Below are 11,939 nucleotides of genomic sequence, written 5' to 3'. Positions count from 1 at the left end.
GGCGCTCCGAGGCAGCCCCAGAGGGGTCGGGGAGGGCTCGCTGGGAGGCGACCCGTTGCCCGGCCAGGAGCCACGCTGCTGGGAGCGCCACTGCCGCAGCCCGCATAGGAACGGGAGCGGAGACGAGAACTAGCTCCGGGACACGGCGAGCCGCCGAGCGAGCAGGCGGACGCCCGCAGGGACTTCAACTCCACCCCAGCCAGGCAACGCCCCCGGATAAAAAGGCAGCCGGCGGTTACCAGGAGACCGGCAGCGCTGTAGCAACCGCGTTACCGCGCCTTTGTTTCGCCCGGACCGAGGCGTGCGAAGGACTGGCTGCTCCCCCCCACCCCCCCGCACCCACAGCCCTCTGGCCCAGCGGCCCCGCCCTCCCTCTCGCAGCGCCTGATCACCGGGCAGGCGGCCCGCCCGCTAGCGCCACTGATCCGCCAGGCAGCGGCTTTGCACTCGGCACAGCTCCGCCCTGGTCTTGCTCTCACGCCCAGCTCCGGGCGGAGCGGGGCCCTCTCCGCGCCCGGGCAGAACCCTGCGGCGCTTTTTTCTCTTCTCTCCCCGAGCCCAAGGCAAAACGCCCCACGGAGACAAAGGAGACTCTGAGGTACTGCTCGCAGGGCCTGAAGCCGAGTTAGTACCGGAGTTAGTACCGCAGCAGTGCGAGCCGAGCTCGAGTGGAGGTGAGCAAGCTGCGCAGGCTGGGCGGGAAGCCGCCCTCAGGGAGAGGGAAGCGCCACTCCAGCCGAGCTCTCTTCTTCACTTAAGACACTTACTCACACAAGCCCCGGCCCAGCCGCCTCTACACCCTCATTTAACTTGATAGACAAACCGACCCACCAATCAAAAGCTGCCTTACTATCTTTCCAGCCAATGAGCGAGGCGAAGAGAGGGCTGCCGAGGGGCATACCCCGCGATAGGGGCTTTCCCCCCCCCCGCCCAGCGGCTGCACGTGGGCTTCTCCTTTCCCGCCCAAGGGGGTTCCCGGCACCTGTTGCGCCTTCCCGGTCTCAGGCGAGTTGTGCCTGCCAAGCAGCGGTGTGAGCTGAGCAGATCTGAGGGGAGCTAGGATATCGGGGAAGGCACTCGTGAATAGAAAAGGAGCCCTACCCCGTGAAATTCCACGCGCTGGTCCGAGCTGTGGGCTCTCGTGCTTTCTAATTACCCAGCGATTGAGCTTCACGCACGCTTCTAAGGCTGGTGTAAAACTACACTATTCTGTGTAAGGTGGTGTTTTCAAAGAGTGAAAGATTCAATTTCGTATGGGTCATTTGCAAAAGCTGAATTAACTTGTAGTCTGCAGTTAACTTACTGACAAATAAGCATGGAAAGTATTAGAAATGCCTTTCCTTCTACTACCCTCCCCTTAAGAGAGGATGAGTGCCAGGCAGGGCAGTCTCTCATTTTTATAGCTAAACAAGTAAAAGGTTGCAAAGGAGAGGTACCTTGATGACAAAAAGGATGCTATTATTACCCCCACATGAAAAAAATAGCAACCCAACCTTGAAACACCTTAAGACATTGTAATATAAAACAATATGGAGCCCCAAGGCCCACATTATTATGTCCATGCTTTCCTAACGCTATAAATAATCTATTTTAACTACTAGTTTGTTTAAATACTTCTAGTGTCTGCAGATGAGGCTAAACATAAGTGTGAAACCCTTAACTCTTCAAATTTTAACCTGACATTACAAGCACTGGATAACCTTTAAAGAGTAACAAATATGCTGAAGTACTACAGAAAATACTTCTCTCACGCAAGTGTTTTGTAGTTGCATGTTTATTTTTGGTATTGGTTCTAATAATTTGTATCTGTGTTCTTACATTCCTCTTTTTTTTTTTCATAGCTCCAGAACTAATGGTCCTAAACATTACTCTTTTTAGGTCTCATCCTGTGAACTTAGGTAAGAAACTTTATTCAATGCAAAATGCTTGCAAGACTGAGACTAAAGACTTCAGCGACAGCAAATTAAATAAAGGCTGTTGGAGAGTACTTGTTTTTTTATGTAAAAATGCATTAATCTTTTTCTGTATTGTATTATATGACTTTCACATGCATTTAACCCTTAGTTAAAATTTTGTATTTAAATGTCATCCTTCAGAGGTAACATATCACGTACAAGAAAGATATCAACCTATTTTCTCCAGAACCAGTTTTTAAACACTTTTTTAACTCAGTTTTTCACTACAGTTCAATGTAACATAATTGAAGGGAGTTGTATGAGCATACTTGTACTAGCTTTAACTAACGTATCGTGGGCTACAGACATGATGATGGAGCAGTTTAAGAAGCTAGCTATCCAGTATCTAGAATCTCTAGATACATAGCTTGCATTAAAGCCTAATATTTGTAAATCCATCTAGTTAGGCTGGTGAATTTTGGAGGCAAACATGACTAGAAACTGAAGCCCCACTGTCAAATGTTAGTACACCACTTCTATACCTTTTGCAAAATTCTGTATATTTAGTTGCATACAAGTTCTCATTTGTGGAATATGCTTTTGTAAGCATATAAAAACAATCCTTCTCTTCTTCCCCGTTAAAGCATGTACAAAATAACCTGTTACTTTTGGATCCAGTGTCTCATAGCTTTTAGCATCATTTAACAAATTTCTCCATGTAAAATAGGAGTTTTAAGAATCTCTTTATCTCATACACTTTTGTTGTTACAATATATTCCAATTACTGGTTTTAACACTTGATGAATATCAAATATCAAGGCTAGAGTGACATCTCGTGGCCTTTCTTTAACTGTAGCTAAAAACATTTTCTTGGCAGTCCTGCTGCATCATTTTAAGACTATATTCTGATATTTTCAGCAAGTATTTTTTAAATCTGTCTTACATGCCATTTTTTAAAATCTGTGTTGCATAAGCATGAATTTCTACAACACATTCAGCAGTGGTGATGAATCTGGTCAGGCACAAAAATATTTACAAATCACATCTAGAGATTTTAGAAGAATTCATCACAATTATTTTGTTTAAAATATAAATTCTCAGTAATATATTTCATTACAGGATCTTAAGACACTTTTATAACCATGACAGGATATAAAGTTACCAGCCTTTGAAAAATAAACAAAATCCCTTTGTTTCCCAAGCATAATGAATTATGGCTGGATCTTTGAATTTTCTTTGCTGTCTAAGTCAAACTGTGTTTTCTGAGGTGTTTTTACCTTCATAGGTGGGCCCTGCCTAAAGTAAGTGAATGTAAATGCCAACAAGAGCATGGGTTTTTGTTTAAAAAATGAAATCTTGGTGCTGCTCACCTGTATACAAACTGAGCTTAATTTAGATACCTAACAATGAAAAACTTGGTCAATAAATACATCACAAATCTGTTTATCTATTTTATTTGACAGTGGTACAAATTAAATTTACCAGTATAATAAAAGCTTCTTCTATTCTTTCACTGATACAGAAGAACCAAACAAAACCGAACAACCAAAAAACCCCAAATCAAAACCCAAATAGAAGTGACCCAAAACAACTCTCCCCCACCCCCCAACAGAGAAGCCAATACTAAGATTTTGCTGAGTTGACAGCTCATTTCACATTTTAAAAGTAGGGTAAACATCATCTGTGAGTCTTCACAACTCTAGTTGATACTGCACAGAACAGAAATTACAGGAGACCAGGAAATAAATTAAATGCTGTAAAACACCACTAGAAAAGTTGTATTTCTGGAAAGATCACAGACCTGTTTGTATTTTACTTATCCATACACCACAATAATTAAAACCTAATTTTCACTATTACAACAAAATTAAGCAGACTTTACATTGCCATGTTAACATTTTGCCCTTTATACCTTGCAAAAGTACTAGGAAGACTTCACTGAACAGAAACCAGATCCTTTAACACTGACACAAGGCAAAAGAATCCTCCACTTTCCCCAAAGGCTGACACTCAGAATCAGCCCTGCTGTAAAGAACTTGTTGCATTTTTCTACCACTTTCTGTTCAGCTTATTACAAAAAAATGACAAAACACACCATTTGTGCAGAAGCTACTTGTGTACTAGGTACTGGCTGCTACTGATTGCCCACAGACACCTCTGGACTGATACTATGAATCAGTTAAAAGCTGAGGCAAATGAAAGTAAATCTCTTTTATATGTCAGACATGATTCCTCTCACGATCCAGGAAAGTCCCCGTTTGTTCTTTGCTCCATACCATAAAAAAGTTCTCTAAGTGCAATGGAAAAGGTTTGTACTCTCTACATTAACCTGTTTTCAGAACCAAAGAGTCCAAATCTAACAAAAGCAGCTGTTAAAAATAGCTCCATTTCTTGCTATAGGTGAAGCCAGGGAATTCAGAGACTGGTAACAGTCCAGCCCTGTCAAATATCACCGCACCTTAAAATACTTTTAACAGTGTTTTACCCATTCATTGCGCATTTTATCATGATAGCCATCAAACACAGAGATAAAAGGACCTAGAAAGTAAACACTCATTTGGAAGAGTAGTTAAAAAAAAAACAGTAGACCTGTAACACTAAAAAATACACACTCTGTAATAAGTGTAGAAGACCTTGCTCTTGCAGGAGTTGTAAATAACGCTTTTTCTAAAACCAAGGATTTTCTCGGGCATATTTTTGTTAACAATGTACATGCAAAATCCCAAAATAAAGTACTAAAGAGTATTATTAATATCCCCTCCACTTCTTTTGACTGCTTATAGGAAAGTTTACTGGTTTGTTTATTTGTGTTTCTTACATTTCCAACTGCTAGGCTTTTACCTTTCAGCTCTCTGCAGTGCTTCAGCTACTCTAGGCAAATTACTAATAGGGAAAAAAAAGCCACGTCAGAGATCTATTTCTACTGTCTCAGCAGTAGTAGATACTGTAGGCAATGTTTTAGGACTCTCTGCAATTAAGGTGAGGTGCTCTTCCATGGCTTGGTTTTGTAGCAGCTTCAGGAACATCTCAGAATACAAGAATAGCTTATATAAAACTTAAGAGTGTTTTATACAGGAGTCTAGAAGGCTGGCCAACAGTTTACTGTAGCACTTCTATAGTTTCACTGGCATCTGGGTAGGAGGGGGTGAAGAGAGAAGGAAGAAGTCAAGGAAGCGTCTCAACATATAACTATCAAAAATAGGCCTAGACTTCATTTGACTAAATACATATGTTTAAAAAACAAAAAATAAAAACCTAAGCACAGAAGGCATTTTTGTCTGTATGTTTCTGAAGAACTGGCCTCATTAACTGTAATAGCTTTTCAGGTTTTAAGGAAAGCGGATGATTTTATCACAGCTAAACCATCCATATATATTAAGTTTTCTCAAGACTTACCTTGGAAAGTTAGTCAGAAAGGAAAGAAAAAATACATAAAAAGCCAAATGGAAAAAATTCAGAGGCTACATCTAAGGATGGCCAAGATGCAGTTAATTACACCTTCTTTTCTTGAACTCAGTACAATTCACTGAGTCTTGTTTAACATCGAACCCCTTAAATTCATTGGCTTACACTTTATTTTTGTGATTGGCATAATTAGGAAAACCAAACTGAGAAATCATGATATTAGAATATTTTAAAGGCATGCCATCATAAATATTAACCAGCTTATTTACACAATAAGATCTCTGTAACAAATGCTCTGCTCGGTGCCACATTCCTGAATAGCCGCTGTTAGTGTCTTTTTCTAAATTTCTTATATCAACAGGCTTAACAAACACTCCTGAAGGCTTTCCAGTGTGCTTGGCTACCAGAAAATTCATGGCAATATCATCACAGTTTTGAGTTTCATCTATTAAGGCATAAACAGCTTCTGGCTGTTTTTGAAAGTCTTCTAGGTACCCAGTATGAAAAAATGCTGCACCAATAAGAACCATAGAATAATGGTCTCCATTTCCAAATCCAGGGTTCTGCAATTCAAAGCTGCCATAACTGTATACACCTGAAGGAGTAGAAATGTGCTTTCTAGGAACAAATCCCACTATATGCTCTGGAAATTGCTGAAAGAAAAAATAAATTTAAAAAATTAAAACGTGAAATGCACATGAAGTATTTTCGTGAGTTTTACGCTTTTTCTTTAAATGAGATTATTTCCAGGAAATAATTAAATTGTTGGCATGTGGTCCTTTGATCTGAGTATATGTTGCAATTAAATACAGTTTTGCAAAACTGACACAATATGCCTCATTCTCTATCATGTAATGCCAAGAAACATCTATCCACAATTTGCAGCCCTCAAAGTAAGCTTACAGATGATTTCTCCAAGAGACAAAAAAACCACCAGGCTTATGGTTTACAGCCTAATATCAATTTAAATAAATTCAGCAGTCAGAAACTTCAGTGTTCACGTACAAGAGTTAAAAATTTGAGAGTTATAGATTACAGGTATAGCTACTGTGGAAGAATATTTTTCCAATTTCTACTACTCAATGCTTCAATCCCTCTGAAATTTGTAGCTAGAAAATCAATGCTAGAATATTATGATAACTAACTAAAAGTATTAATCTCAATTTTCACTCAGGAAATACTGCCTGACAAGGTGCAAAACATTACCTGCCAAACAGAGAAGGCAAAAGCGAGATCATGAGCACTGACTAGTGTGTCATCATCCATCATTAGGACAGCTGAAGGGAGGGAGAAAAAACAAAGAACTTTTAACTTATCAAAAGATTAAATACATGAGCACAGTATGCAGCACAGTATTTGACTGTGAAACTTCTATAACCATTCAGGTGAGCTGCAGAACTGAATTGTAACTCCTTGGAAATAGATTGAAACAGTGTGTTTAGATTACAAAGCTACAGCTGTGCAGTTACTGTATTTTATTTCAGATTACTTGCCAGGCTGCAACAAAACTCATCAACCTTTGATCATCTCTAATACAGCAGGAAAGACATGACTTGGAAAACTTGTGTCTGGCAAAGCAATTTAAATGTCTACTAATCTTGTGTAAAAGTACAACTAAAAGAAGTTAGATACTATTCTATGAGATTTATACAGGATTCTTAGCATAAAATTTTACTCATCTCCTTGTTACTTGCAAGTTCTAACCAAGCAAGCAACAGGCAACATTCAGTACAATTAACTACAGAAGCAAGATTCTTCCCCTTATTTTTTAGGCAAAAGGCTCTGAGGAAATGGAAAAGCAAAGATACTCTTAGACCAGAACTCCAAATGCATTAAAGCTTTTTAAATTTATAGTCAGCATAAATTTTATCGCAGTCAATAAAACACTTGGAAGTTGAAGCGTTTAGTGTCTTCCTACAAGTCATGGGGTTTGAGTAGCAAGGCATCTTTGAAAGGATGCAGTAAACAGCATTACCTTTACTGATCATGAGTAAGGTGATATCTGTAATGCAACATATGGGGTTTTTTTCCACTTGAAACAGAGAGGGCTTATGGTTGTGCTTCTCTTGGAAAGAGCTTTATTTAGATGAAAGGCCAAAAGACTGGGGAAAATAGTCTTTAAAAAAAATTACGCATAGTTTGAGATAGAAAACCAGGCAGCTAGGGAAGGAACTTTCTTTGAAGAGCAGTACATGCTTGAGAACTTAAGTCTTAAAATGAACAGATGAAAGCAAGTCTTTACCAGGTGACTTAAGTCAGATTAATGCCGAGACTTAACATGAACTATGAATTTCAGTTTACACTATACAGGGAAGAGAGTTTGAACTACTTATGTTTGTCTGACAAAAATGGAGAACAAACACAGCTGCAAAAGCCCATGAAGTGCATCCGACACCCCTTTTTTCCTCACTTGTCACTGACAGCCTCTACCCTGCTGGTGGTGGTATGAATCCGATGCCATAACATCGGTTTCTTCCGTATTACCCACATTCTGTGAATTAGCCCAGCAGATACATGGATGCATCACATATAACTCAAACCACATCTCTTCTAGCATTCAGATTTTAAGTGTGAAAACATTAATAGTAGTGGCAATATGAACTGATGATTACCTTTTGTTTCCAACTCAGGGAAATTCTGGAGTCTGTTCCTCATGCGATTTACAGTTTGAACTTTGAAGACAACAGGGACAGGATGAGGCCCCAAGGAATTCCACATTTCCTCTGGTATCTTCTCACCAATGTTGTTCCACACAACAATTACTTTATGTAGCTGGGGTATGGCTTGGTAATGATTTAAAAGCTTGAGCAGTAAGTCAGTTCTATTATATGTCTGCATAATAAGAGTAAATGAATCCAAGGCAGACTGACTCTGGGGTTTTGGTTCCCTTCTTATATTGGGCATTTTGTCATCTTTGATACTGGGAAGCAAAGCTGTTAAAGCACCTGCCACAAGAAGTAAGACAATGATCACCACAGAAGTAAAGCGTAGTAGGCGGATTCCCATAACTCTTCCTGGAAGCTTACAGAAGTGAAAAGACCTTCAAAACAAGTAACAGGAAAAGAAAAATCATTAATGCTCTGTAGAGTTATCTTCCTCACTTGAGCAAAAGTCCCACAACATTAAGTAGACACTTGTTCAATTAAATAAGTAAGGAAGATTTTAGGACTTGGGCCAATTACTTTCAACTATTCTGACAGATACTTCTGGTACTCAGCTTCTATGTTTAATTGCTTTTCACATTTGTTAACTTTGAATTTCACTGTTTTGTAAAAATTTATCTAGATTAATTCTTCAAATTGTTCATCTTCTCTTAACTTCTCCATAATGTATTTTCAATTTAACATTTACATAATTTACCAAACCCACCCAATTGAAGCAAATTCGTACAAAAGAATGTATCACCTCAAAAGCTCTGGCAGAAGGGAGGAAGTTAAATTTTTCCACTGCTCGGACACCATACACAGAAGGGAGAAGCTTAATCACTGATTTGCTGGACATTTTGTCTAGTTTACGTATCTGCTCAGTAATAGTTATTAACGTGGAAAATCCTAACTGAGGCTATTATCACAGGTGGAGCACAAGAAACATGCCAAAGGAAGCAGTGTAGGAACACAGTAACATCAGTAGCTGCTGGTCTGCTAAATCTAGAACTCAGTGGAAACTGGAAGTGTCAGGTGCTATGTACCAGCTAACTGGGGAAGCAGCCTTAATATAAAGCAAGGGTTTGGGGATCCTCCTGATTTTAGATGTAACCAGGACCTCATAAAATGCAATTCCTACAAAGGTATCCCCAACACCCCTGCCTCTTAGGTAGCACTCCCAGTTCTCCAAGCATTTATACACTGTAATCTCAGCAGGATCCAGCAGCCAATGCATTCCTTATTTTGCACCTCAAATGTGTCATCCACATCTGTTCTTCCTCCTTTACTCTCAAGATTAGTATGAATTGAATGCAAGATGAATATTCTAAGCTAATTCTAAACAGTTACTCATCTATACATATTATTCATGTTACTCCATTAGTAATTTCTAGGCTTTCAGAAGGGAACTCTGATCAAATTAAGTGATCCAGTACAGCTCCATCAATTACAATTTTAGAGAATATCTGTGCTTTTTCACAGTAGCTTTGATAATTTTTTTGCCTACAGTGCATGTAACATGCTTGAAAATAGGAATGTAAATAGGAGTGTAAAAAACCTCCTGACTTACCTCATTGTTGCCAAGCAGAATCGTTTTCCTGCGGAGATCGGCAATGGGCAGGTGAAGCCATTTATTGGGTGAAATCACACAGATTATAGACATTTGTTACTGCAAACATGACAAGCTACAAAACTGCTAATTGGTTACATACACTGTTTACACCCCACTGGCTGGTTAGTGATTATAATGAGTTCTGATAAACATATCTTATAGCTAAATATTGTTAGTTTACCTTGGATGCCTAAAAGCATCCGCACACCTGCTGTTTTGACCATCTTATTATGGCTGGTTCTTAACATGTTCTGTTACTCCTAAGTACTTTCCCATAACTTCTTGGTTTAGGGCAGTCTGTACCCCTGTCATCATCAAGGCTGCTGTGTTTTGAGAATGTCATTCTTAAAACCCTCTCAGCATGAGTAACTCCTCCTGCCTCATGGGAACACAAGGATATTGTCAGGGCCTATGTCTTCGGTGAAGAGAGCTAGGCCACCAGCAGGCCTGCTGTCCTCCCCAACATCTTCCCTGATCTGTTTTTACAGGACACTTGGTTGTGATCTTTCAATCTGTTGGAAATCAAAGGGAGTCTAAAACAAGATCAAACCAGTTATCCCAGATGCTACCCAGCTTTCTTTTACAAGTAGGCCTTCCTCTCAAATACCCATTGATGTCTGCATTCTTGGCAATTAATTATCCAATCCCTTTTCCTATTGCTCAGTTCAATAATGTCTCAGCCTTTCCATGAACACCCCAGAAAAGTTATTACACCACTTGGTTAGAAATAAAAGCACAGAGTGTTTCTCTGCTTGTAACACTGTGTTCCATCTTTAGGGTCAACTGCAGAGATACACATACATCTCCAGAACCTCAGTCAACTGCATTGTTCACCACACACCATTAAGCTACTTATTTGGCTGCCCAGTAGTCCCACTGAAATCCTTTTATTTTCTGGTTCATCCCCTTCACTCTCCTTTCCTCTACGCTTACCAGCTGTACTAGAGGTTTAAGACACAATATATTGTTCTTCTTATCTGATTTGGCAGAAGGGAAAGCAAATAGGAGTGCAAACGAAAAGGAAGGATGCACAAGATACAGGACAGCAACTTAAGAAACCTGTATCTGTTAAGTCTCCTAGGCTGTTGAAGGGATTTTTGTTCTTCTAAAACTAGTTGAAGAAAGAAAATAAGTTCTTATTTTTGATTTAGGGTACTATGAAAGTTTGGAGAGCAAGAACTGGCTCTTAATAATTGAACCTATGTGAAATTTTAGAAGAGCATTTTGTTTAAGTTACATAAACTTACTGAAGAGTAGGCAATTGCCAATTTGTGTGTATACCAATCTGAATACATCCACACATACAGGTCTTCCCAAATCTGAGTTCAAATTTTATCACTGTCATTGAAACTATTTCCAGAAGCTAAATACCTGTGTCAGTTACTTTATTTTATAGGTGTAAACAATCATACCTGACTTCTAAAACTGACTGGCAACAGTAGCTTCTCAGCATTTCTAGGTCCACCACATCTTGGTCATATGTTCTTTTAAAAAGCTGAACTTTGGGTTCTTTCCCCAGTTGCAACACAGCAATACTTGCCAATACTAGCAATTACTTAAAATTTAAAAGCCTATTTAATGTGAAAATACAAACTTTCACTGGGGTAATGAGACTTCCTGGCTAGCTCTACATTCTGGAATTGACTCCACTGCACACAGTAGGCTGCGATGCTAAGTACAGCTCATATTATAGTATACTCTTTATTTGCTTGTACAAAATCTTTAAAACGTCTTTTATAACACCATCCTGCTTTCCTGCAATAAAGTGCCAAAGGGTTTTGCCAAGCTATGACACTGCAAAGCAAGACTGACTTCTGAAGAGAAACGCGCACACCACCACCTGTAGTGAGCACCTCTTCAAACAAAAGTGGCAACAAATAAAGCCACTGCGTCAAAATAGAGCGTTTTAATCCTCAGCCCAAGAAAAGGCTTCTTGACAAGGTTCTCCTCTCTCCGTGGGCAGCACCTGGTGACAGCGCTTCACTGTAACGACACGCAGCCAGGCAGCAGAAGGGCACAGCTGCCCCTCCCGGGCAGGGCACACCACCTCCCCGCACGCCGCCCAGCCCGGGCACCCCCTCACGCACGGGTTCGCTCACGTTCAGGAGAACGCCGGTATTGCCGCTTGCTTCCCCGGCGGCGAGGCGCTACCGGCAGCCGGGCTACGCTTCCCAGGCGACACCAGCAGCAGCAGCGGGACGGGAAGGGGAGGAGGAGCCGGCTCGGCACCCCACAGCTCGGCCTGTCCTCGCAGGCCGCTCCGCTGACTCAGGAGCGGCTCGGGCGGGTCCGCCGCAGCGCTATGGCGGCGCCGCTATACCCCGCTTCCTGTGGGGCGTCTCGCCGCTTCCTCCCGGCAGGCCCCGGGTTGTAGTTCGGGGTCCT

At 40.8% G+C, this 11,939-nt stretch overlaps 1 protein-coding gene across 1 annotated transcript; it reads right to left on the bottom strand.

Moving 5' to 3' along the window:
* Positions 1–5,461: 5,461 nt before the first annotated feature.
* EXTL2 (exostosin like glycosyltransferase 2) lies at positions 5,462–11,724 on the bottom strand (the record flags this gene model as incomplete). Its single annotated transcript, XM_084266358.1, has 5 exons — positions 11,654–11,724; positions 9,513–9,540; positions 7,913–8,340; positions 6,507–6,577; positions 5,462–5,953 (listed from the first exon to the last, which is right to left on the bottom strand). Exons 2-5 carry the CDS (start codon positions 9,515–9,517, stop codon positions 5,462–5,464), a joined length of 996 nt encoding a protein of 331 aa, XP_084122484.1. The 5' UTR covers positions 9,518–9,540; positions 11,654–11,724.
* Between the last annotated feature and the right edge of the window lie 215 nt (positions 11,725–11,939).

This window comes from Gallinula chloropus (genome assembly GCF_964237585.1).
Source record: "Gallinula chloropus genome assembly, chromosome: 6".
Classification (NCBI taxonomy): domain Eukaryota; kingdom Metazoa; phylum Chordata; class Aves; order Gruiformes; family Rallidae; genus Gallinula; species Gallinula chloropus.
Note: the sequence above shows the minus strand (reverse complement) of the source record. Positions and strands in the feature narration are given on the sequence as shown.